We start from the raw sequence: 25,252 nt of genomic DNA on the forward strand, positions 1-25,252 counted from the left end.
CCTCACAGCGCTCGCGGTCTCCCTCGGGCTTCACATCTCCAGGTGCTGGGTGGAATACCGAGCGAGGTGACTCATACTGAGGGGCGGAGACCAAATCTTGGAACACCGCGCCGACCAAGGGCGTTCCACCTCCTGTCCCTCTGTACTAGGCGCCTCCTGGGAAACCCTGGAATGTCCAGGGCTGTCTTTTATGGGCCTGGGACCTTCATTCAGCCTGACTCCTAAAGACCTTGCTTTGGGCTTTATGGGCCGACACCGCTCAGCCACCGGTTGCCTGCTAGGCTGCATCCTTTCCAGTTCCCTTGTTAAGCCTTTTAAGGGTTCGTAGTGGAGGTGGAAAGCCTCCCTCCCCGCCAGCTGCCACGAGAAGTGAGGGCTACCGGAAAGTGCACGCAGTGCTTCGGATAGATGGGGAGAAAGGTACCGGTATTTCAGCCTGAGTAAACAACATATGCAAAATCACAGTGAGTGCAAGAATGAGGTTTTCAATGTAGCAAAGATTTATTCAATTCCTATTTGCCAATCCTGAGCTAGGGGCCTGGGAATACAGAGTTAAGTAAAACAAAATTCTAATTCTTTAGGCACCAACGGTCTTGGAAAAGGAGGCAAACAGGTCAGCTGGCAATTTCAATGCTACGTGGGAGTTAACAATACTAGAGGTAGACATGGAGTGTGCAGTGCAAAAAAAAGGGGGGGGAATTAACATTTGCAGCCTACTTCTCTGTATCAGGCACTGTATCACCTTTATTCCATTTAATTGTTCATTGATTATTATGAGAGGCAGGTATAGGTATCTCCACTTAACAAGTGAGGAATAGACTCAGGGAGATGAGGTTAGTTGCCCAAGACTCTCCACTAGTTTGTATTAGAAACAAGAATCAAACAGATTCAGTTTAAAAAATCTAGAATTTTTGTGCCATATCAAAATCAACTAGCTTCAGGGAGCCAAAAGGTTCAGAAGAGAAGGAGGCTTCTGAGCTCAGTCTGGAAAGAATCCTGGAAATCAACCCAGTGAAGGGGAGTCGGGGTAGTGGTAAGGGCACAATATATCTTGAGCAAAAGTAAAAATATGTTTGGAGGGAGAGCAGGGGAGGATAAACAATTTGTTACCCAGGAACAAAGGTTTGTGAGTCATGATAAAAAGCCTGAACTTTATCCAATAATTTTTGAAGGGTCTTAAGTAAATGGCTTGATGAGATTTTCATTTTACTCTGGAAGATGGTTTAGGGAAGGGCAGGAAGAAAGGTCATTTTTTCCAAGAGCCTCCTATAATTCAGAGGAGAGAGAATATGGCTTTAAGCTAATGTAGTAGCAGTGGAGATGGAGAGAAAGTAGATGAGTTCTAGATATACATGGCAAATATAACTGGCAGGGCTTGTGGATTGATAAAGATATTTTTAAGAGGTAAAGTCAGTAGGACTTGTTAATTGAAGGGGAGAGGTGAAGGGAATGGTCTAGAATGACTTAGCTCTCTGACTTGGTTGGAAGAAGCATAATATTGTTTACCAAGAAATGATAGAATAGTTTGGGGTTGGGAAGGAGGAAGAGAGGTGAAGTGTTGAGGACTGCACATCTTGCATTTGACATATCAGTCACTGTTGGATAGAAAGTCTGATTTAACGAGATGGTGATGACAATGATTGATTTGCTTAGGGGACAATGAGTAGAGTGAGAAGAGCAAAAGATTAAGGTTGCAGTAATGAAGTACAACTTTCAATGAGGAAGCAGAGGAAGATGGAATGGCCAGAAAAGAACTTATGCCCTAGAAGCTAAGGAAGGAGAGGGAGTGGGCAACTATGACAGGGCCATAAAGCAAAGATTGGGAAGTGTGCACTTGATAAAGCAGCGGGGAGGCCACTGTTTCTGAGTGAGGGGAGGAAAGAGTAAAAATTGAGAGCAGAAGACCTACTGCAATAAATTGAGGCTCAACAGTATAGATGACCTTTCGAAAAAGCCTGGTTGCAAAGAGAAAGAAGGAATGGGGCTGGGGGAGGGGGTTGCTCCCAAACAGTACTGGCTATAGCATATGCAGAGGAACCTGAATGGGAGTAGGGAGACCTGAGTATGATGGAAAAGGGTAGGATTGGGAGTCAAGTCACATAGTACTTCAGGGTTAGGGAGATAAGCTGGTCTGCAGCAGGCGAGGATTCAGCAGGGATTCCAACAGTGCAGAATGAGGAAACAAGCTACCAGCTGTGGGGCCAGGGATAGACCCACTCTCCTAGCAGGAAAAGGTCAAGGGTTGATTAATGTCTTCAGCAGAGCTGGGAAGTTAGGTGTTCCCCAGCCTGTCACAGGATCCCAGCCAGGGCCAGAGCAGAAACCCTGACCCTGCACCTCTTCATCCAGACAGGACTCATGGCAGCCATGGGTTACCTAGGAATAAGATGGGCATCAGATCTGGCCCTGCTGGTACCAGTACTAACAGCACCCCCTCACCCTGTCTTCACATCCCAGAGGCTATAATACCCCATCAGAACTGCTCTCAAATTGTCTTAGCATTCGCCATACTCTTGAAAATGGCCGCACCCCTCCCTTTCACACTCACATCAAAGAGTCCAGCCCCATGCTGCTGGTAGAGTCTTGGGTTGAGAAAGCCAAGAGGAGGGCGGCCAGTGAGGATTCTATGTTCGTTTATCAGGGACAGGATCCCTCCGAACACTGGAGTAGAGGCCTGCAAGGGTGAGGGTACAAGTAGAGGTTAGGAGTTCAGAGTGACTGGACTTTTGGGGAGGGATGTTTGAAAGGATCAGAGGTCTCTGAAGAGTCAAGGGTTCAAGGTACAGGCTGAGGGTAGTTCCTGGAGGTGTGAGGCCAGGCCGATTCTCACCGAGGTGCCAGACACCCATGGAATAGGAACGTGGTTGCTGACTACCCAATAGCCATCAGAGAGTGCAGCCACATCTGGGTAGGCACGTCCACTGGCATTGAAGTAACTGGATGGTGGCAAGTGGGGGCTGGAGCTCAGGAACTTGGCTACAGCTTCCTCCTGAAAGGCACTGTTGAGTGAGTATGTCTCCTAAATGGAGGATTCCTGACTCCCCATCTCCCTGATTCATCCTCATAAACAACCACATACCTGATAGGAAGGCTGTGGGAACACGTTGCTGAAGCCGCCACCACTGATATAGTCAACAATCTCGTTTGTGACTTGGAAAGGATTCTGGAAGGATGTGCCTCCCACCGTGGTGATGTAAGGACTGAGGGCAGAAGTCAGAACTTAGACTGTAACTGTCCTAAGGATTTCTTCAAAATGTGTGAGGGTGGGTGGGTATGGTCTGGGTGTTGCTGGAGGGGCTGGGCTCTGTGGGGAAGCATGTATGTGGCAATGACTAAAGTTTTGAGCCCTGAAGGCTTGGCCTGAGGTCACTGTATACTTTTCCTACAGAACACGTGCCAAATCTTCCATTAAAATGCCTAGGGACTGAGGGAGATAAACACTGGGAGGTGTGTTCTACTCAGGAGACATGGGGTCTGGGACCTACAGGAAGAAGGGAGTGCAGCAACCAGGGCAGCAACCAAAGCTAAGGCTCAGCCATAGGGGCACCTGGTGGGGTCAAGGCCAAGGTTCCAGATCATGAGGTCACAAATGAAAGGTTGGTGGTCAGAGATAAATGGTGAGCTGGGGTGCTTACCTGGAGGCTGGGAAGCTGGGACGGAATTGGTGTCTTCCAGAGGCAGACCAACACCCAGCCCCACTGTCACCTGGGAGAGATACCAAGTTTAGTACTCAGATTAATTGGTCAGAGCTTGGTGTGTAGGTTCAGCTGTCAGAGAGAAAATTCAATTGTTAGTCATTACTGCAAGAGGACAGAGTTTAGAGGTCAGGTGAGTGATCCCTGTTAAATTCAGATTACGATTCAGAGATCAGGATTAGGGGTCACTGTGGGGTCAGAAGTCCCAGGATGAGTGAGGGGAGGTCACCTGAGGCGAAGAGCAGGGTAAGACCCCGAGTTGCAGCCTTCATGAACTCGGCGTTGACCCTCTGCATGTAGGCACTGCTAAGGGAGTCCTCATCATCTCCATAGCTCACGGTGTGCACAGGTGGCAGAGCTGACTCATTACTGAGCAGCACGAGCCACTGCAGGAAGGGTTCCTGTGTTTCATGCCGGCCTGGATTTTTTGTGGGGAGGAGGGGCACAGGGAGTCATCTGGGGGTTTGTCAGAACCTCCCTCTAGTTCATGGATTCCTTGCGCCAACCCATTCTCTAGTTCATGGGTTGGAGCAAGGATCAGCACCAACCCTTACCCCAATCCCCACCAACCAGGCCCCTGGGCAGTACCAGGGTTACTGTAGACCCAGGTGGAAATGTTGGCGCCAGCACTCATCAGGTACTCCACATCTAGACTGGCCTCAATCCCGGCTCGGCCTCGGCCCTGTTGTCCAACCACACGGGCTACTGATGCCTGATGTGCAAAGTTTCCACCAAAGAGACGCATGAACTGAGCCAGGTCTGAGTCATGGAAGTACTGCTCCAGGAACTACGGACAGAGTCAGAGCAGATATCATGGGTCAGAGGACATGGCCCCAAGTGTCATGGCAGGAAATACCATCCCAGACCACAGGGTAGGGGATAAGAGCACACCTTTGGCTGGTCAGGCTCCCTGGGGAGGTTTCAAGGACCCCGGGGCTCCTGTATGGCTCACCTGGGCACAGGCTTGGCTGTTGTTGGTTGTGCCAGAGCCCACATCTTGTGCTGTCAAGTTGTATCGCTTACGGATCACCGATGGGGTCACCCCCAGGTGCAAGCCAACGGTTCCTGCCACCCGTGGCTCAGGGCGCTGTCTCAGAGATGATGTAGGGGGAAAGCGGTGCAGCCCCCCCACTGGGGGAAGGAGATCAGGTTTAAGGAAGAGATCCTTTAGACTCCAACCCCCACTTTACTACTGATCTCCCCTACTTTCCCCATGGCATCTAAACTTTTCCAGCTCCTGGCTGTGACTGCCCCAACCCCACCAACCCTACTGGGTGTTACCAAAGTCCACATGGAGGGCCAAGGCCTTCGGGAGTCGGTAGGGATGTGGGGACCTTACAACATAGGTCTTTGTAGGTCCCCCCACATAGCGATGAAACTCAGACCCAGAGAGCAGCAGCTCTGCCTGTCTGGAGGTCAGAGATCAGAGAACAGGGGTCAGAAGGCACGGAACAGAGCAGAGGAGGCTGCATGAGCATTACTGGGCAGGTAGTTGTTTCCCCGTGCATTAGCTCTCACCCACAGCCCCCAGCAAGCTCTCAGCTCCTTCCCATTGGGGTGACTAGTGTCCCTGATGGGGTGACTGGTACCCTCCATGGGGCAATCATTCTCTCACCGGACACTCATCCAGCACGTCAGAAAGTCCTGTGTGGTCACTGAGTGGCAGTTTCGGACTCCAGCTGCCAAGAGCCATTTCTGGACCGTGCGGAGGGTCAATGTCGATGGCCGGACCAGTTCAGCCACATCCTCTAGAGTTAAGTATTTCCCTGCAGGAATTCAGTAGAGGCTCTTGCCTTCATTCATTGCTTTTCCAGGTGTCCCTTTTTGGATCTCAATGAGGAAAAATCAGGAGCCTGGAGAAAAGAGTCTTGAGGGATGAGTAAAACTTTCTACCAAAAAGGGAGGTTGTGCAGGTGCAGCTTATACCTGGGGGTCAGGGGAAGAAAAGCTCAAGAGACTTGCAGTGCCAGGGCCAGGAGTATGGGTTTCTCCTAAAGGCTGCTGGGTTGCAGATGCTGCCCTGCAACACGCACTGCCATGGTCATGAGAACAGATGGGGTTCGTACATTAAAACTGCCCATTCAGAGCCGATTATAAGGTGACATCTAATTTAGCTCCAATTTGCATCCTTGTTGATTTTAAGCTTAATGTGATGGTGAATCACTGTTTTCCTGCACTGTTGAGGTGTGCACACTAGTACCTGCCTCGTGGGTGCATCTGAGACTGCCCGCCGCCCCCATTCCTCTACACACTCTGAAGGGCTACAAGCTGGGAAAGGACACCAACCAGCCTGGATATTGGAGGAAAATACTGACTGTTTTGGAGCAGAGTGTGGAGGGGAGTGGAGAAGGGGGTGGAGGGGAAGAGACAGCCAGGGGGCTGGGCAGCAGCCGGGCGAGAAGATGAACTGACTTGGTGGCAACAAGAGATGGTGAGAGTGGACTACTCCAAAGGCTACCTCAGAGTTAGAAGTAGCAGCCTTAGTGTGTGAGTGGAATAGTAAATAGGAGTGGATTTGAGGAACTTGAGTTGATGAGGACCTAGATACACAGACTGTCCCCGACTTACAATTTTTCAACTTATGAGTTATGATACTCTCTCCTGACACTGGGCAGTGGCAGGAAGCCACAGCTCCCACTCAGGCATGTGATCATAAGAGTAAACCACTGGTGCTCTGTCAGTTTTTGGGTATTGTGTTCTGAGCATAATTAAGGCAAGCTAGGCTAAGTTACGATGTTTGATAGGTTAGGTGTATTAAAAGCATTTTTTAATATTTTCCGCTTATGATGGGTTTATTGGGACGTAACCCCTCTTGTAAGTCAAGGAGGACCTGTACTGGAAGCTACGGTACTTCTCCATTTGTCTGGGAGCTGGCAAGCAGCAGAGTCATAATTTGAATCCAGATCTGATCACAAGGCCTGTGCTCTTAATAACATCCACCTTTAGGTTTCTAGCCTGACGAACAAAGGTGGAAAGTTTGGGGGAAGAGTAATTTTGGATGGTTTAGATTCAGTTCACTTTTTTATTCAGAAACTCTTCAGCGAGAACCACTGCCATTCATCTGCCCTATGTCACTCCCTCAAAGGGACCGAGCCCCTGACATGACCTGCACTGTTCCAGGCTCAACCCAGCCCTGAGTCCCTGCACTGCATCCCACATCCTGTCCCCAGTCCCCCCGACAGGCACCGTATCGAGGAGAGCCAGGGTCCGACACAGCCTGCACCAGCGCAGACAGTCTCTCCAGGTTCTGCTGTCTTAGGGCAAAGGTGAGACTCAGCTCTTCCTCAGGGTCCACACGGCCCAGAGAAGCCCAGCCTGGGGGCAGCCTGTGGGGTGAGGAATATGGTCTATGTTAGAGTGGCAATGGAAAATACTGACGGAAGATTCAGAATTAGTGGTTGAGACCTTGGGTAGGATCCCAGCAGCACATATGGCTCACAGGAAGTGGGTAATAGGCAACTGAGCCTGGACACCCAGGGATGAGACTACGGAGTGAGTACCAGGAGCTTGTTAGGTGGTGAGGGAGGCTAGGTGTAGGACAAGGCATGGAGCAGGGGGTGGTCAGTGCTAAATCAACTCACGTCCGCTGTTGGTCAGGCTCCGGGGTATAACTGCATGTGTCCGCGACGATGAGGGCTAGGAGCCCTAGGAGGCTGCAGGGGTGGCAGGTGGGTTTCAGCGGAAGCGGGGTTGTCGTTTTGTCCCCACCCTCCAACATGTATTCCCTCCTCCGTGATCCCCTTTTCCCAAGGCCTCTTAATTCCTCACCAGGATTGTAGTCTCATTCCGTCTCTCAGCAGATCTGTTGTCATGTGACAGATCACATGAAACCCCTATCAGAGTACCACCTTTCTGCCTAGAAACTAGTGATGGTACTGGCTCCTCCCCCAAGTGGGCGGTCCTAAACGCTGTTTGAGGCTGCCACTTGGACTCTCCCTCTGGCCCATCAGGGGCTGGAATAAGGCCAGGGCTTCCTCCCCACTGCCAAAGTCCAGCCAGGACTCACCAGAGGGAATGGGGAGTGTTAAGAAAGGAGCCCTAAAGGCCCACAAACCCAAGACCTGGGTTCCTTCTAGCAGTGTATCAGGAAATATATTTAACTCCTCAGAGCCCAGGTTTCTTCACTTAGAATACACAGTAATATTGAAAGGGGTCTGTCTTATAGTTGCAGTGAAAATGTACAGATAAAACAGGCAAATCGCTCATCAGAGTCTAACAGCAAAGACTCAACAAATCTGAGCTCCTATCGCACATGCATATAGTGACCCCAAGGAAAACATATAAACCACCAGGCTGTTCCTATATCCACCTCCCACTCCCTGAGGACCCTAAAGCCTAGAACTAGTCATCCCAAAGGTCTCTCCTCACCCAACCAATCTCTCCTGGTCACTGCCTGTTTTCTCCTGGCCTCCTGCCTGTGTGAGGGAAAGGCCGATTGCAGAGAGATGGCTCCTAGTGACATCCCCACCCCACATGCCCATGTCCACAATGTGCCAGGTGCCTTCCAATCCCCCATTCCTCTGGCCCCCACAGAACTGAGCCGGACGCTGGATACAAACTGCAGTTTATTAAGGCTCCAGAGTGAGAATTGGCACTTGGTTCTGGTCAGGGGCAGGGGTAGAGTGGAACCCAAGGAGCTGGGCCCCAAAAGGTTGGAGGGCTTCCCCCACATCCCCTACCCCCCAATAAATAAAGTCTCAGCTCCATCTCAGGGTGCTGGCACAGGACAGGAAGCCCTCACTGAGGAGAACCCAGGGCTGCTGCCTCCTTCATATTTCTCCCCACACTGGACCTGGCCACAGGTCATTGCCCACAGGGCCTCTGTGGTGCTAGTGCTCTGATAAGGCTGGGGTGAAGTGCAGCCTGCCTCCACTAGAGGAGTTTGGGATACGGGTAGCTGGTCTCTCCTGTGGCCAATCATGGTCCGAGGCTGCCTAGGGCAGGCTCAGAAGGGGCCTGCATTGGGGACACTATACATGTCCCAGGTCGGGGCCCAGCCTGGGCCACAGCTAGATGTGCAGCTCTGTGTCATCGGGTGGCTCCAGGCCAGACTCTGCACTGAGTGCTGAGGCTGAGGGGCCCTGGGCTACCCCGAATGGCGAGACAACAGGTGAGCGAGCAGCCAGAGGAGACAGTGACGGTGAGAAGCTGGGGGACATGGCAGCTGAGGACAGAGAACCTTCGTGGCTGATGGGGGAGCGGTGAGAAGTTGGTGGAAAGATGGCCCGGGTTGCAGCTGTGTTAGCTGGCTTGGGGGGCACAGACTTGGCTCCTGGGTGGGCCACAGCAGTGATGAGGGGTGGCGGGTCAATACGGGGAGCTGGGGGACATGGCCGAGCTTCATCCTTGAGCCGGGCGATCTCTGTGAACACGCTGGCCAGTGGCTGAAACTGAGGGCACCAGCTCAGTAGGTAGTCCCAGTTATAGCTGCCACGGAGCTCTTCTTCACCAGCTACAATGGCTGTCAGTGCACCTGCCACACATGGCTTGCCATCTGCTGGGAAGCCATAGTCCCCGGTGGGTGCAGGGCTCAGGCCACAGCCCCCCAGAAAGGCCGTGGCAGTGGTTGGAGGGCCCTCTTCTCGGTACAGAGAGGCTCCCGCACCTGGCAATAGCAGCCCTGCCTTTCGGCCCTTATACCAGGAATCAGGGGCAGGCGGTTCACAGGATGTGTCACTCAGTCCATCTGCATCCTGCTGGATGCCCGAGTCGGGGCCACGGGCAGCCAGGGAAGAGGCCACACTGGCCACACGGGGGAACTCGTTGATCATGCGGATCTCGTCATCCTCTGCAGCCTCTGCTGAGCCTCGGCCACTTGAATGGGAAGGGTCCAGGGAGCCACCCCGGGGATAGGGACCTCCAGCTCCTGGCCCACCATAGCTGGGGAGAGTCTGATGATACAAGTGCTCTGACGGGGGTGGGCTGGGTGGCTCCCGGCCCAGCTTCTGCAGTGAGCCACTGGCCAGGGGTGCTGCCTGCGACATTGGGCCGGGTGCTGCCTCTGCCTTGCGGCTACGAGCCCGCACCAGCCCAAGGACCAGAGCTGCCAGTGCAAGCACCACCACCACTCCCAGGGAGGCTGCCACAGCCCCCACCAATAGCAGGTTGAGGTCGGGTGCCAGGCCCAGTGCAGTGTGGGTGATATCCACAGTCACGGGCACTGTGGCACTCCTTGAACCAGGCAGAGGCCCCCTTGCCACCACTTCCAGCCTTAGCTCCCGTGGTGCCTCTCGCCGGGTCCGGCCCCCACCTCCAGAGGGGCCTGTTCCACTGCCTGGTGCCCGGCTGTCTACCCTCAGGTATAGGGCACCTGTAGTCTGGTTGATACCAAAGTAGGGAGAAGAGGTGGCAAGGGAATAGAGCACCAGGCCATCGGCACCTCCATCCTCGTCTGTGGCCTGCACGTGACCCAGGCTGTGGCCACGCCGGGCACCTTCTGGCACTTGGAAGTGAAAAGCTGGAGCCAGGAATACCGGGTCATACTCATCCTCGCCAGTCACCAGCACTGACACAGTGACTGAGGCTGAGAGATTCCCAGCATCAGCAGCACCCACCAGCAGCTGGAAGCTTCCTGTGTGCTCATAGTCAAAGGGCACTCGTGCCCGCAGCTCCCCTGTTGAGCTGTTCAGTGCAAATGCCTCGCGTCCCTCAGGCCCTGGCCCGGCCTCCAGCAGGCTGTAGCGGAGCCTGCCAAAAGCCCCGGCATCCCCATCAATGGCATGCAGAGTAGTCACAAGAGTGCCCGGAGGCTGGTTCTCTGCTAGGCTGGTGCTGAGTAGGTTCAGTGGGAAGGCTGGGGCATGGTCATTCACATCCTGGACCTCAACAGTCACTGGTGCCAGAGCAAAGTGTGCCCCTACAGGATCGGCAGCCTGTACCACAAGGTGATGTCGAGCCTGGGTCTCACAGTCCAAAGGGCGGGCCAGTCGCAAGGCACCTGAGTTCTCGTCCAGTTCAAAGAGCCCGGAGGGGTCACCTGAGCTGAGGGTGAAACGAATGAGGCCATGAGGGCCTGGGTCAGCATCAGAGGCCTCCACATGCAGCAGCTCAGCTCCAACAGGCATGTCCTCAGATACTGCCACGCGGTAGGCTGCTCGGGTGAAAACGGGTGGGTTGTCGTTGACATCCAGCACAGTGACCGTAACTGGCACAGCTGAGCTGCGGGGTGGCTGTCCCCGGTCAGCTGCAGCCACAGTTAGATTGTACTGGGTTAAACTTTCAAAATCTAGAGGCTCAAGTAATACCAGGCACCCCAGTGCCTGGGGGTCTAGCCCACCACTCTCCCCAGCCTCAGCAAGCCGGGGCTCCAGCTGGAAGACTCGGCCCCGGTTGCCACTGATGATGCTGTAGTCCACGGTGGCATGGGAGCGGCTTCCATCAGCATCTGTGGCCTCCAGGGTGAGCAGGGTAGAGCCAGGGGGCAGATCCTCATTCACAGCCACACGATAGTGTGGCAATGTGAAGCTTGGGGTGTGGTCATTCTGGTCCTGCAGCTGCACATGCACTGTGGCTCGGGCTGCTCGGCCTGGCATCCCATGATCACGGGCTTCCAGCACCACATCCACCACTCCTAGCCCCTCATGGCCCAAGGCTACTGTTCCCACTGTTGTGAACAAGGTCCCTGAGATGAGAAGGGAATAGAGAGAAACATGCATTCAGCAGAGACTATGGGTGAGCAGAGGAAGTAACCCTTCAGGGCCCAGGAAATGGCCTCAGAAGTCAGACTCCAGGGAATAGGCTGTGTGCCGGGAGATTATGGGATGGCCTCTGGGATTCAGGGAACAGCTTCTAGACATGCAGCCAGGACAGGCCTTAAAATAGAGATAAAGGAGGAAAAATGTCCTCCCTGGTTTAGAGATCCAGGAGTTAAGAGCTCGGGCAAGAAATTGCAGGAATGAGGTCAGAATATGGCCCACAGTCAAAGACAAGGGGTCAGATCCCGGGAAGGACGCACCATTGTTGGGGTCAACACTGAAGCCTTCGGCAGGGGAAGCCAGGTGGTAGGAGATGTGACCATTGGCACCTGAGTCCCGATCAGTGGCAGAGACGGAGAGAATGGCACTGCCTGGGAGCGTGTGCTCAAGCAGCGTCACCTGGGGTGTGAGCACAAATGTTTATGGCCATGCTGCCCTGGTATCTGTTCAGCCTGTGTTCTGGGGATTGGTCCCATGAGCCCTACTTGGCATCCATTCCAGCATGGAGCCCATACTTCTTAGTATTTAGATTGCCTACCTTCCCCCATTTTGGGGCATGGAACAAAAAACCTGGGTACAGTTCCCAGATTTGCAAGGCTGGTGTGAGATGGGACCTCCCACCCCCAGAGCTCCATCTTCAGCTCAGTTCTAAGGTCCAGCCCACCTCAGACTCTTCTAGCCTCCTCACTTCTCTCCAACAGAAACAACCCTGGGTCCACATGTGGGGACTTCTAGGTGCACTGGTACCTGGTAGAGGCTCTGTGAGAAGACAGGTGCATTGTCATTGACGTCCTCCACGAACACTGTGAGGTTGGCACGGCCCTCGTGAGGCCCATCATGTGCCAGCAGCTGCAAGTGGTAGCGATCACGCTGCTCAAAGTCCAAGGGGCCTGTGAGGGAGACGCGGCCTCCGTAGCGGCCTACGCTGAAAGGATCCTGGGGTCCAGATGAGCTCAGCACATACCACAGTACCGGTCCAGAGTCCACATCATTCCCCGTGACCTGTGCAATCTCTGAGCCCAAGAGTGCATCTGCAATACACAGGACAAATGTGTTTGGCATGGTCCAAGACACCTCTGGAGCCCCAGAATGGTGGACAGTGCTGCTCTACTACCCTTTGTACCTCTTACTTTATGCAGCCCTCACCTTCGGATACTCGGAGCTCCCAGGGCTGGGGGATGGTGGGGCGATTGTCATTGGTGTCGATGACCATTACCGTCAGGGTAGCTGAGCCCACCAGAGCTGGGCTTCCTCTGTCTGTGGCCATGAGTACCAGCCTAGACACAATCGGGGGAGCACAATTGAGGGAGGAGTCTGGGGATAGGGAAGAACATTGGGCAGGGCTAGGGCGATTCAGGATGTGGTCTAGACTGAGGGGGATTCAAGGCAGGGCTTGAAGCTGGATGGACCCAGGAAGGGGTTGTGGGGTCTGTAGAGCCAGGGCTCACCGTGTTTCTGCCCAGATCTCACGGTCCAGGATGGCTGTGGTAGTGACAGTGCCTGTGGCTGGGTCTACATGGAACAATCCCCGTGCCGGCTGGGATGCAGCCAGACTATAGGAGATCTGTCCACTGGGGCCTTGATCCAGGTCATCGGCCTCCACCTGGTGAAAGTAGGAGGCTGCTGACACTGACCTGGGCACAGACAAGTCTGATCAGGCCTGTCCCCCATCTTCCCACCACATGACATACCTGCAGCAGGGGCCCATCCAATGGCCTGGACTCAGGCAGGAAGGCCACGTAGTGGGGCTGCAGGAAGCGGGGAGCATTGTCATTGGCATCTTGCAGGGTTAGGGTCAGCACGGAGAAGGCAAAGGCTCCGCCGCTCTCTGCCTGCAGCACCAGTCGCAGCCGTGGATTTGCTTCAAAGTCCAGCCCCTCTGCTGAGCGAACTGTCATGGCACCTGGAAGGAGGCAAAATGCATCTTCCTTGCCCTGGAGCCTCCCTCTCTGAGGCCTCTTACTCAAGGGCAGTCCCTCACCACCACCCCCAGAGCCTCCTTAGGCCCAAAGGGGAGCTCCCCTAGGAGTCTGTCCCTTCACAGAGGTCCCTGCTCCTGACTCACCTGTGCTAGGCTGGATGGAGAATGTCCCTTTCTCATTCCCACTGAGAATGCTGTAGGTAATTGGTCCACTTGAGCCCCCTGCATGGATAGCCTTGGGGGAGGCAATGGGAGTCCCTGCAGAGAGGATGGTATTGGTTGGACTGTGAGCACTAGATTGAGGGAGTTTGGGATCATTTTTAGGGAGAAATCCAGCCCATGCAGAGATATAAGGCTAGGAAACATGGTTGGAGACCCACCTGGAGGTGCATTCTCACGGAGCACAGCTTCGCTACTAGCACGGGGAAAGCGGGGTCCACGCTCAGATTCCCCCTGCAGCCCAACAATGACCACACCAGTGGCAGAGCGAGCAGGACGGCCAAGGTCAGTGGCCACAATGAAGAGAACACGATCCCGGGGGCCCAGGGATACAGGGGAGCGGGCCACACGGATTTCACCAGTGTAGGAGTCCACAGTGGTGCCAGGAGGGGGTGTGCCAGCCAGCCGATAGAGGATAGAGGCATTGGCACCAGCGTCACGGTCTTCAGCTCGCAGAGTGGCCAGAGGCAGGGTTGGGGTGCTGAGGCTGGGGCCTGGACGAGGCAGGCGCAGCCTCAGGGGACTGGTGGGGAAGGTAGGTGTATGGTCATTGACGTCACGCACTGTGATGGAGACAGGCACTGTGGTGCTCAGGGGCCCAGCAGCTGCACCGTCTACTGCACTCACAGAAAAGGCATAGCTGGGACACTGCTCTCTATCTAGGGCTGCAGCTGTGCGCAATTCACCAGAGCTGGGCTCCAGCAGGAAGATTCCTGCTGCACCTGCACCAAGGTAGTAGGTCACATGACCATTGGCCCCAGCATCAGGGTCATGAGCCTGTAGCTGCAGCAAGAGAGTCCCTGAAGGTGCATCCTCAGGCACCTCCACAGAGTAGGCTGGAACAGGAAAGGCTGGGGCATGGTCATTGGCATCCAACACTGTCACTGTCACAAGCAGAGTGGCACTGAGAGCTGGCTGGCCTCCATCCCGGGCTTCTATCCGCAGCTGGAATGCTGGTTCCACCTCCCGGTCCAGCGGTCTCATGGTGCCAAACTCCCCAGAGGCTAGATCTAGAATAAAGGCTCCTGATGGGTCTCCATCTGCAGAGGAGGGCAGGCACATATAAACATGTATCAGCCCACGGGAGTGCGGCTGATTTATAGGCAACAGCAAAGAATGAGAGAGGGGAGGGAAGGGAGAGGAACGAGAGGGGAAAAGAAAGAAATTGTGAGAAAGGCAGAGAAATAAAGAGAAACACAGAAGATAAATAAAGACACTCTAAAGCAGCTGATCTTACAGTGTGGTTGGAGAACTCCTGGGAGTCCCCCGAGACCCTTTCGAGGGAGTACATAAGATCAAAACTGTTTTTATAGACATACTAAGACATTACATGCCTTTTTCATTCTCATTATGTCACGAACGTACGGTGGAGTCCAGATGGGATGACACAGGTGATGACATCATCACTTGGATGGTTAATGGAATGTGTGCTTATACATTCTTGTGTTTTCTAGCATATTCTTGGTAGAAAGTTTAGAACATAAATATGTTCAGAGATTCATTCAGTTTTGGTTGGCTTGCCTTCAGTTACACCTGCTATAATCTTGGCAACCTCATTACTGTCCAACAAATTATTAGAAACCCTAACGTAGTATACTTCCTTGCCCTGCTTTGCAATATTATATAATCTACTCAACTTTAACATCTAATATAGTAAATATTTATATGCTGATATATTTATTATAATGTTATAGCACACTGTTATATAAACAAAAGCTCTTCGGAGACCTAAAAAATTATGAATGTTAAGGGTTCCTGAGACCAAAATGTTTGAGAACTGCTCTAGAGGGAGAGACAAGGATAAAAAAGAAATGGAGTTAAAAACAGAGACACAGAAGATGATAATGACCTGGAGAAACACAGGAGACTCTCAGAGTCATAGATGTGTGCATGACAGAAAAAGAGAAATACATAAAGTGAAGGAAAAGGAGACTCTAACACACTGATGGACAAGGAGCAGAGATGGGCATGTGGGTACTGGGAAGGTGCTCACCCAGGATGCGATACTGCAACCGCCCATTAGCTCCCACATCTGGGTCAGAGGCCCGAAGTGTGGTAAGGGTCTGGGGGTCCTGGCCCTCGGGCACTTCCAGGGAGAGATGGGCACTCCCAAAGGTTGGGGCATGGTCATTTTCATCCTCTACAGCCACACGCACTATGACATGGGTCAACAGCGGGGGCGATCCTTTGTCCCGGGCATACACTATGAAGAAGCAAAATCAGTGAGCTCTAGCCTGCTCCCATCCGTGGAGAAGTCCACACCACACAGTGTCTATATGTGCTCAACAGGTGCACACAGAAAACATAAAATGTCTCTCTCTCCACATCCTACAAGTGCACAGGTACCTATATGTAGACATGCACACATAAATACACAGGTGTCAGAGATGTTATTTTATTCCCACTTCCCCGCTTGATGCAGGCAAGATGTACCTTGGATTATTGGTAGCGTGACAGAAAAAGCATTAAATGAGGTATCAAAAGGTCTGGGTCCAAGTTCCAGCTTTGCCACTTTCAAACTGTGTTAGCTTAAGCAAGTCACGTCACCTCTCACATACTCAATAACGATATGCTCCTCTGTTAAATGTCTGGAGTATAATCTGAGTGACTCCTACAGGGCATAGTTGCAACATGCATTTGAGAGTCTGCGTGATCACACTGGTGACAGCCTAGAAATCAAATGACTTTGCAGTCTACCAAACTGCTGACTCCCCAAAAGGATCCAAAAATGTAACAGAAACTGTGTTGTAATGGTTGAAAGCTTCTAGAAGGTAATTTGGTGTTTCTGCCTATGTAACACTGTAGAGCTGACAACACGTCTCAGGCTTTCAGAGTCCTGTCACTGTGTACCTGTCAGGCTGATCTCCTCCTGCTCCTCTCGATCCAGGGCTCGAAGAGTTGTGAGAACACCGGTGTCTGGGTCCAGGGAGAAGCTTTCACCAGAAATGCCTCCATAGGTCACTTGTCCATTAGCCCCTGAGAAGGGGCAGCATGGAGGGTGATCAGAGGAGATATATATATATATATATATATATATATATATATATATATATATAAAATTTGGCCTTTCTTGCCCCAGTCCATGCCTCTCTCAACGCATCTCCCCACTCCCACTCAAGGTCTTACCCAGGTCAGGGTCCGTTGCCCGCAGAGTTAGAAGAGATGTGCCAGGCGGGCTGTTCTCCCGCAAGATGATGCTGTACTCCTGCTGCTGGAAAGTAGGTGCCTCGTCGTTGATGTCCACGACACTGACAGTCAGGAGCTGCGTGGCTGAGCGTGGAGGGGAGCCGTGGTCGGAGGCCACCACGGTCAGAACGTGCTCGGCTCGCTGTTCACGGTCCAGGGGACGCACCACGGACAAAGCTCCTAGGTGGGTAGGGCAGGTTGGAAGAAAACCTCCTTACTCCCTCCACATTCACACCCTCCTTGTCCCAGGCCACCGGATCTAACTCACCAGTGCTAGAGTGTAGCCTGAAGTAACCGTCCCCGCCAGCGGCAAGGCGATAGGTCACCCTTGCAGCCTCACCCAGGTCGGGGTCCCAGGCTACAACATGCAGCGCCACCAGCCCCGGTGGCTGATCTTCCGGGAGGCGCACCCGTGAGGGCGAGGCGAACACCGGAGCATTGTCATTCTCATCCGTGACAAAGACACGCGCGGAAACGCGCGCTGTGCGGCGGCGGCTGGCATTAGCAGGCCGGTCAGTGGCTTCCACGAGCAGTAGCATCGCTGGCGTGGTCTCACGGTCTAGGCCCCGTGGGGCGCTTAGCGCCCCGGTGCGCGCGTCCAGACGCAACGCAGGCGCTGGCGGCTCCTGGCGTAGCAGGCGGTAGCGCACCTCGCTGTTGGGGCCGGGACCGTCGGCGTCGGACGCTCTGAAAGTGTACAGCGCCACTCCCGGCTCGGGGTTCTCCGGCAGCGCGAGCGCCAGCGGGTCTCGGGCGAAGGCCGGCGCGTGCTCGTTCTCGTCTTGCACGCGCACCTGTACGCGCAGCAGTCGCGCGCCTGCGCCTCCCAGTCCCTCGGCACGCACTGTGAGCGCGCGCCACGCCGGGCCGGTCTCGAAGTCCAGCGGCCGGGCCAAGTATAGGCGCCCTGAGGCAGCGTCCAGCGCGAAGGTGCCGTCTGGGTCCGCGCCGCCCACTAGAGTGTAGGTGAGAGTTCCCACCCCCGCCGGCTCTGGCTGCGCCACTGAGCCCAACAGGGAGCCGGGCTGCAACCCTTCAGCTGCTGTCACTGTCAGCACGACAGGCACCGGTGCTGCAGGGTCTGGCTCTGAAAGATCTGGCTGGGGCTCAGCCAAGTGAGTTGAAGGCAGCACCTGTTATGAACCGAGGCGAGAGGAAGAAATCGGGGACCCATGAAAAAGGGGGCCTGGATTGGCCGGATGGGTAGCAGGGAGGGTGCTCAGATGTAGCCTAGGAAGAAGGGGAAAGGACCCAATGGGGGTGGAGCTATTGGAGGAGGCCCACAGCAGTGGCCAAGTGGTTATATTTGGGGTGCAGCCATACCTGCACCAGCAGCTGGAGGCTGGAGCTCCGAGGAGGGCTGCCTTGGTCGTGAGCACTCAGCATCAGCACATAGTGGGGCCGCTCTGCTCGGATCAGGGGTGCTGCAGTGAGCAGCTCCCCTGAGTGAGGGTGCAGAGAGAAGAGCTCTGAGCCAGGACCTGAGGACAGGCAGTGGAAGGGTGAGGGCCTGGGTCTCACAGTGGGACAGGTCATGAGGGTGTGCCACACCCATCAACTCCCTTCTCTCCACCCGCTTACCAGTCAGCGTGTACAGGATGGTCCCATTCTCCCCCTCATCTGGATCCTTGGCCTGCAAAGTCGTCACCAGTGTCCCTGGAGGCACACGATCTGGTACCTGTGGGGACACACAACTCATCTACAGTTGTCTCTTCTCTTCCCTGTTCTTGAGACAACTCAGGATGGAGTTCCCCTCACCCATGTGCAGGCAGAGCCCCTTTTTCCCTCTCACACCTGTTTCCAAGAGCAGTCTCTCTTACCCACACCTACAACTGTATGGAGAAATGCCCATTCCCTCTTACTTCTTCAGGGCAGGGTTCTTCCACCTCACATACCTGTACAGGAAGGCCCCCACCAGCAGCCCCTGAAGCCTGCAGGAAGGTGGGGCTGTTGTCGTTGAGGTCCAGCACCGCAATGTGCACGGTGCCTGTGGTGCTGCGGGGTGGACTGCCCCCATCCTGCACCTGCACCAGGAGCTGGTAGCTGCTCTGCCGCTCTCGGTCCAGGGTTTGGAGTGTGGTCACTTCTCCTGGGAATACAGGAAAGGGATCATGTATGAGAAAGCTAGGGATGCAAAGCCAGAGGCCTGTGACTGAGAAGCTGGGATTTGGGGACTGAGAAAGGGAATCCCAGGGTGACACTCCAGTCTCAGTCCTGGTCTTTGTGACCAGGCTCTGGGAGTCCTGTCTAGGTGTTCATCAATCTGAGGATGAGGCAGTGGGATTTCAGAATTTATCTGGGTGCCAGTACTCACCAGTCTGGGGGTGGATGCGGAAGGCCTTGCTGTCTTCTGACACCTGTCGCAGGCTGTAGGTCAGCCGTCCATTGGGTCCTGAGTCTCGGTCAGTGGCAAAGACCCGGCCTACACTGGTCCCTGGGGGTTGGTTTTCTGCCACAGCCAGGAAAGTGGGCTCCTCAGACAAGCGGGGACTGTGGTCATTCTGGTTGAGTATGCTGATCCTTATGGTGGCTGTGCCTGTCTGCTGCCCCAACTCAGCTTTGGACCCAGACACTGCCATTACTTTCAGTGTGTATAACTCCTGGGCCTCACGGTCCAGTGCTGTCCGCACCCATAGCCACCCACTCTGTGGCTCTAGGCCAAAAGGGATACTTGGCCCATCTCCTGCAAGGTGGTAGGTGATGGAGCCCCCATCAGGTGCTCGAGCCTGCACTTGCAGGACCTGAGTTCCAGGGGTGGTTCCTGAGGGCAGGTCCACACGATAGGTAGGGCTGTCGAAGTGGGGAGCCAGCCCACGGATCCCCAAGTCCTGTACCACCACCTGCAGTCGAAAGTGGCTGGTGCGGGGTGGGGAGCCCCCATCCCGGGCTTCCAGGTCTAGCTCATGCGCTGGCCCCCCTGGGGACCCCAGAGGTCCCACAAGTCGTACATGGCCCGTGGTGGGGTCTACAGTGAAGACCCCACCACCTCCAGCAAGAAGGTTAAAAGTGACTCGACTGTTAATGCCTGAGTCAGGGTCCAAAGCACGCAGTGTATAGATGATGGTCCCTGGGGCAGTGCTTGGTGGCAGCAACACTGTGTCTTCAGGTGCGGGGAAGGCAGGGGAGTTGTCATTCACATCATCCAGCAACACACGCACCCGAGCTACAGTGAAAGCTGGGGGCACTCCACTGCCTGCCCGCACCTCCAGCTCCAGCACTGGCCCCAGCAGCTCCCGGTCCAGAGGGCGAAGTGTTTGTAACAGCCCTGAGGTCCCATCTAGGGAGAAGAGTCCTCGGGGATCTCCACCTGATAGGGCCATGGTCACAGGCCCCAAGCGACCTAGGGAGGAGGAGAGAGGGGTCAGAAAAGAGATGGAGGGGCACCTATTGAGTTGGTGTCAGACTCTGATCCCAAGAGGGGTTACACAATGCTCACACCTGTGTCTTTCAAAGGGTTGGGGAGAGGGGTAGCTGTTGGCAGAGAAGCTAGGTGGCACTAGGTATATTCATGTGCCTGGGGGTGAACAGAGGAGCGCCTGCACAGGCCCAAGGAGGTGTGGGGAACTGGAACCAGAGTTTTGTATTGGGGCTACTTGGGGTACCCTGAGATGTAGCTTGAGAGTTATATTGGGGTGTCTGGGTATGGCACCAAGTGGGTTTAATGATAAATAATACCTGGTGGGTTGTGTGCCTGGACTGTGCCCACACTGGTGCCTGGTGCCACATCTTCTGGCACAGAAAAGACATACTGCTGTTGTTCAAATATGGGTGGTATGGGGGTTCCAGGCACAATGCTGATGTTGACTCGGGCACGGGGCTCTGCCTGCAGGCCCCCTCCATCCTGAGCCCCAATCTCCAGCTGCACCACAGAGTTGGCTTGTCTGGCCAAGGGCCAGGCAACTGTCAACAGTCCTGGGAGGAGGAATAGAGCAGAGATGTATAAGAAAACAATAGAGTTGGAAGGAAGGCAGTACTTCATTTAGGCAGGTGGGTAGGGGGGTAGGGTGGGAAATAGATTCTGGATATGGCAGGATCCTCACCTGAGTGCTCATCCAAGGCAAAGAGTGGGGGGCTACTGCCAGCCAGGATACGGTAGGAGAGTCGCCCATGGGGCCCCTGGTCAGGGTCATGGGCACGCACCCTCAGCACGGCAGTGCCTGGTGGACTCTGGGCGCTCAGGCTGGCAGCATACTCCCGTGGATAGAACTGAGGTGGGTTGTCATTCTCATCTGACACAAACACCTTCACATACACAATAGACTTGAGACCTCCCTGGTAAGAGATGTAGCCATAAGTCAGGTGGGCCTTGTCTCGCCCCGGTGAATGACCTACCCCAACATCCCAAGCTGCCCACCCATGGCCTGCCCACTCACCCCATCCACAGCCGTCACTGTGAAGTCGAAGCTTGAGGGCCCCTGGTCACGGTCCAGAATCTGGGTTGTGCATACGTCACCACTGTGGGCATCAATGCGGAAAGGGGGAGACATCGAGGCCCCAAGTCCAGCACCCAAGGAATAGGAGAGGAGGCCAAATGTGCCACTGTCTGCGTCTGTGGCTGTTACCTGTGGAGAGGCTGGGGTGAGTGATGCCCCATCTTTTTGGCCAGGAAAGCCAGAGCTACATGGCAATTAGAAGGAGCAGGCCCTGGGCCAGCTTGGGCTCAGAGTCTTTGGATAGCAGACACACAGAGGGGACTTGTAGAACATAACACCAAAATCCAGGCCTAGTCCAGACCTCAAGACCTGTGTTATATTCCTGTAAGCCTCTCATCGCAACATTTTTGCCAACTGATCAATACATGACCTTGTTTTATGAGTGTTTCTGTTTAAAGACACCTGATTTAATATACATATTTTTGCTTCATTAACATCGAACTCATGGCTAATGGCATTATAACTCTTATCTGAATGAAGCTCATCTAAACACACATACAAGGGTGGGCAAAGTAGGTTCATAGTTGTGAGCATGTGAAACACAGAGCTTATTCTTGTGTTACAGTATTACTTATTTAACCTGCATGTCTTTGCCAAAACAACTGTAAACCTACTTTTGCCCACTCCTGTATTTTCTCCATAAGGCATATCACAACCTTCTTGTTCTTAGGAACACTAGACAGTGTTTCAGCACTACACTTAGGGACCATTTTGAAACAGCAAAATCACCAATGAAAAGCACATAAATGCAAAGAAAAGGTGGCACTCAATAGACTGTATAAAGGGCCCTTGTTTACAGTGTAAGGGCTGAAACATGAAAGCAGAGCCTTGCCATGTTCGACCTCAGCTGGGAATGTGTGTTGGGTGACTTATCACTCTGCGCATGTCTGGGAGTGACTGCAGAAGTTCCCTGAGTATTGATTTTTGGGTTACACAAAAATTTTAGAAAGTCAGCAAATTCACAAATATAGAATCTGCAAAGAATGAGGACCAACTGTATTTATAAATAGTGCTAAAGAACAGTGACTGTAAATTCTTGGTGGATCACAGGGAGTTAATGACCATCACTAAATCACTCCAAGCAGAAAAGCTGGCTGACTGATAAAATTATAGAGGCTAATGTCAGAGGGCCTACTCTTTATTGAGATTGGTCATTACAGAGTGAGATCTAATTGATACTGGAATCTGATCACTGGAGTGACTGGGGTCCACGCTACAGATTTGTGGATGTGGCTCATGCACCTTTAGCATCCCTTCACCTCCCAAGCCCTCTTCACTGGGAGAATTGCAGGTCTATATTGCAGGTCCAATATTGAGGTCTTTCAGTTGGGGGGCACTCCCCAAAACTAAGAAGTAAGGAAAGGCTTTCCTGGTTAATTCTTGGGCATCTCCCTGACTGGTTCAGAAAAACTTGAGTGACTGAACACCACTCAATACCAGGCACCAATATCAGGAGCCTCTGGACATTTTAGAGACAGATCAGCAGGAGACACCATGCTGGGAGCTCCTGAGCCCGGGACAGGGCCAGGCACACCCTAGGTCCTCTGTGTGTATTTGTTCATTGAGTAAACGGACACTCAGATTGCCCTGTCTTACAACAAAAACTTCTTTCAAACTGAGTTTTATACCAACCATGCACATTAGGGCCTCCATAGTGGGTTAGCTGGTGCTGACTGCTGTAGCCTGTGACAAAGTGCTCTTTGTGGACACAAGGGCCTCAGGGTCATAATATGCTGTAAAAGGAACCTGGAGAGTTCCCCTTTCTGAGCCAGAAAATGTTGCTCAGGGGGAAGGCTGGCCAAAGACTTCTACTGGTTGCCCAGGCCCTTGACAGAAGTGATTTGTGCCACTGTTTACCCTCCCGAGAGACACTACGACCCTGCCATGGCTGGACCCTGGAAACGGCTCCCGCTCCAACTCTACTGTGGCCGTGGGCCCGGATATCCCAGGAGACAAACTTCCCCTGCATTAAGCCTGCAGGCTGCAGCACAGCTGCGGCACGATCTCCAGAAGCTGTTACAGACCTTTGCCCTCTGACTTGCTGCAGGAAGAAAGCAATAAATAGTGGTCAGGGGAAGTTGTCAGGAACCGGCCCCCAAAGGCGCAGGGGCCATTGACTGGAAATGACCGAGGCAGAATTGAATTTCCCAGCCTATGCAGCCCCTTCTCAGAGGTTCCGCTGCAAATGCAGAGTCTCCACTTCAGCAGGCTCTCTGCCCTGCTGCACAGTCCAACCGTGTCAGCAACTTCTCCCAAAAGCCATAACTAACCTCATCTCTCTCTTCTTGTCCCCTCTGCAGCCCTAGCTCTCATCAAGTGCACAATTTTAAGGAGAAAATAAAGACTTAATCTGTGAACTCTAAAATTCTGAACAGATAACAAACTTATTGCATTGGCCCCATCCTGACCTCCTTCCCTGTTGTTTCTCCCACTGCTTCCCCTTCACCCCCAGTCTTCCTTTGCCTCCCCTTACTCTGCCTGGTCTTACATGTTTTTGTTCCCTGGGATCTCTTCTTGGCCTTTTCTCCATGTACACACTCACTCAGGGCCCTCTCTTCCACTTCTGTAGCTTTGGCCATCATTCCTCTTTGACCCAATCATTCCTCTGAGCTCTAAACTTGTACATACAGATGCCTGCTCAACGTCTCCACTTGGATATCCCACAGGCACCTCAAATCCAACCTGTCCAAAACCAAAGTCATGAGCATTCCAAACTCCTCTCTAATGACTCTTCCATCCATGCAGTTGCTCAAGCCAGAAATGTGTTCTTCTCTTTTCCTCTCCCGGTATATCAATCGACCAGGGACTAAGTACATCCTCATTATCGCTCCTATTTGTCTATTTCTTTCTATCACTATTATCACTGCCCTGACCCAGGCCTGAGTTGTCTCCCCCCTGGACTGTTACAATTCCCTTTCCATAGCTGTCTGATCCCCCCATCCTTCCTCTACAACAGGATTTCTCAATCTCAGCACGAATGACATTTCGGACCAGACAATTCTTTGCTATGGTGCTGTCATGTGCATTACAGGACCCCTGGCCTCCCCCCACGAGATACCAGTTATGATAATCAAAAATGTCTCTGGGCATTGCCAGATGTCCCCTCCAGAGGGCAAAATCACCTCCAGCTGTGAACTACTCTTCTATACTGATTGTCAGAGGCATTTTTTTGAGAAAACAAATATGATCATGTTACTCCTTTACTCAGATAGCTTCAAAGTTCCTTAAAGAAAAAGCTCAAACCTGTTGGCTTGGCTGGACTTTCCACTGTCTGTCCCCTCCCCCTGCACAGTCTCATCTCCCACCTTAAACTCAAAAGCCACTAAGTCACTGTAGGCCCTCAAACAAATCAGGCTTTCCCACACCTATGTGCACACCACCTCTGCTTGATCCTGTCTGGTCTCCTCATAAACTCCTGCTTATCCTTTAAGTCTGAGCTCAAGGGTCCTTTCCTTTGGGAAGACATTCCTATTGCCTATCTATATTTCACATGTAGTCCCATCATGGAAGTTTTCTAATTGCAGTAAAACTTTTTCTCTGCACATGAATCTCCCCTTTAGAGTATAAACTCTATGAAGCATGTGTGTGTGCTGGGGGGGGGGGGTGACTCATTCATTACTGTATTTGTATTCTGTGTCCTTAATACAAGATACTCTAAATGTATGTTGAGTGAATCAAATACTAAGACTTCTTTTTTTAATCCTCACCTGAGGATATGTTTATTTATTGATTTTAAAGTGAGAGGAAGGGGTGGGGGGGAGAGAGAGAAACAGAGAGAAAACTATTGATTGGCTGCCCCTAGTACGTTTCCCAACAAGGGACCGAACCCAGGTATGTGCCCTGACCAGGAATTAAACCTTTTGGTGTACAGGACAATGTTCCATCCAACTGACCCATCTAGCCAGGACTATTAAGATTTCTTCTAACCATTATGAATACCCACTGGTCATTTTTAACCCTGTTTCTCTGTGGTTACTAAGGGTGAAAACGCCAGGAAACCACCTGGAGAGTTGCCCTCTTGCTTCAGGCACTAGTGAGGAGGAAGATGTTTGGAAGCCATAGCCCACTGGTCCTGGGCCAAGAAGCACAGTAAACACATGAGAG

At 53.1% G+C, this 25,252-nt stretch overlaps 2 protein-coding genes across 2 annotated transcripts in view; both read right to left on the minus strand.

Annotated features, from left to right (window-relative positions):
• Window positions 1-477: 477 nt before the first annotated feature.
• TPP1 (tripeptidyl peptidase 1) lies at window positions 478-7,552 on the minus strand. Its single transcript, XM_053662838.1, has 13 exons — window positions 7,464-7,552; window positions 7,277-7,348; window positions 6,882-7,021; window positions 5,311-5,461; window positions 4,977-5,104; window positions 4,648-4,826; window positions 4,284-4,482; window positions 3,920-4,113; window positions 3,636-3,700; window positions 3,080-3,200; window positions 2,831-2,989; window positions 2,549-2,674; window positions 478-2,376 (listed from the first exon to the last, which is right to left on the minus strand). Exons 1-13 carry the CDS (start codon window positions 7,505-7,507, stop codon window positions 2,236-2,238), a joined length of 1,719 nt encoding a protein of 572 aa, XP_053518813.1. The 5' UTR covers window positions 7,508-7,552; the 3' UTR covers window positions 478-2,235.
• A 690-nt stretch (window positions 7,553-8,242) lies between these two features.
• The window catches only part of DCHS1 (dachsous cadherin-related 1), a 38,082-nt gene continuing 21,072 nt past the window's right edge, over window positions 8,243-25,252 (minus strand). Inside the window, exons 3-21 of the mRNA XM_037134412.2 lie at window positions 21,089-21,277; window positions 20,756-20,987; window positions 20,391-20,627; window positions 19,030-20,055; window positions 18,611-18,804; window positions 18,297-18,393; window positions 18,039-18,196; window positions 16,984-17,848; window positions 16,656-16,895; window positions 16,380-16,505; window positions 15,523-15,732; window positions 13,691-14,569; window positions 13,455-13,568; window positions 13,081-13,292; window positions 12,838-12,992; window positions 12,536-12,666; window positions 12,137-12,420; window positions 11,650-11,788; window positions 8,243-11,316 (exon numbers count right to left, since the gene is read on the minus strand). Of these exons, the coding sequence (XP_036990307.2) occupies window positions 8,705-11,316; window positions 11,650-11,788; window positions 12,137-12,420; window positions 12,536-12,666; window positions 12,838-12,992; window positions 13,081-13,292; window positions 13,455-13,568; window positions 13,691-14,569; window positions 15,523-15,732; window positions 16,380-16,505; window positions 16,656-16,895; window positions 16,984-17,848; window positions 18,039-18,196; window positions 18,297-18,393; window positions 18,611-18,804; window positions 19,030-20,055; window positions 20,391-20,627; window positions 20,756-20,987; window positions 21,089-21,277 (8,100 nt within the window). The 3' untranslated portion in view covers window positions 8,243-8,704. The remainder of the gene's footprint in view (window positions 11,317-11,649; window positions 11,789-12,136; window positions 12,421-12,535; window positions 12,667-12,837; window positions 12,993-13,080; window positions 13,293-13,454; window positions 13,569-13,690; window positions 14,570-15,522; window positions 15,733-16,379; window positions 16,506-16,655; window positions 16,896-16,983; window positions 17,849-18,038; window positions 18,197-18,296; window positions 18,394-18,610; window positions 18,805-19,029; window positions 20,056-20,390; window positions 20,628-20,755; window positions 20,988-21,088; window positions 21,278-25,252) is intronic.

The sequence above is a fragment of the Artibeus jamaicensis genome, unplaced genomic scaffold (genome assembly GCF_021234435.1).
Source record: "Artibeus jamaicensis isolate MK-2021 breed Jamaican fruit bat unplaced genomic scaffold, CSHL_Jam_final contig_2962, whole genome shotgun sequence".
NCBI classification, from domain to species: Eukaryota; Metazoa; Chordata; class Mammalia; order Chiroptera; family Phyllostomidae; genus Artibeus; species Artibeus jamaicensis.

Bases quoted from the DNA above. Each gene is read 5' to 3' on its own strand.
- TPP1 (XM_053662838.1), bottom strand. From the start codon at position 7,507: ATGACAACAGATCTGCTGAGAGACGGAATGAGACTACAATCCTG. The intron at 7,349-7,463 runs GTGAGGAATTAA...CCACCCCTGCAG, and splicing joins GGAATGAGACTACAATCCTG to CCTCCTAGGGCTCCTAGCCC. The intron at 2,675-2,830 runs GTGAGAATCGGC...TCACCCTTGCAG, and splicing joins CATGGGTGTCTGGCACCTCG to GCCTCTACTCCAGTGTTCGG.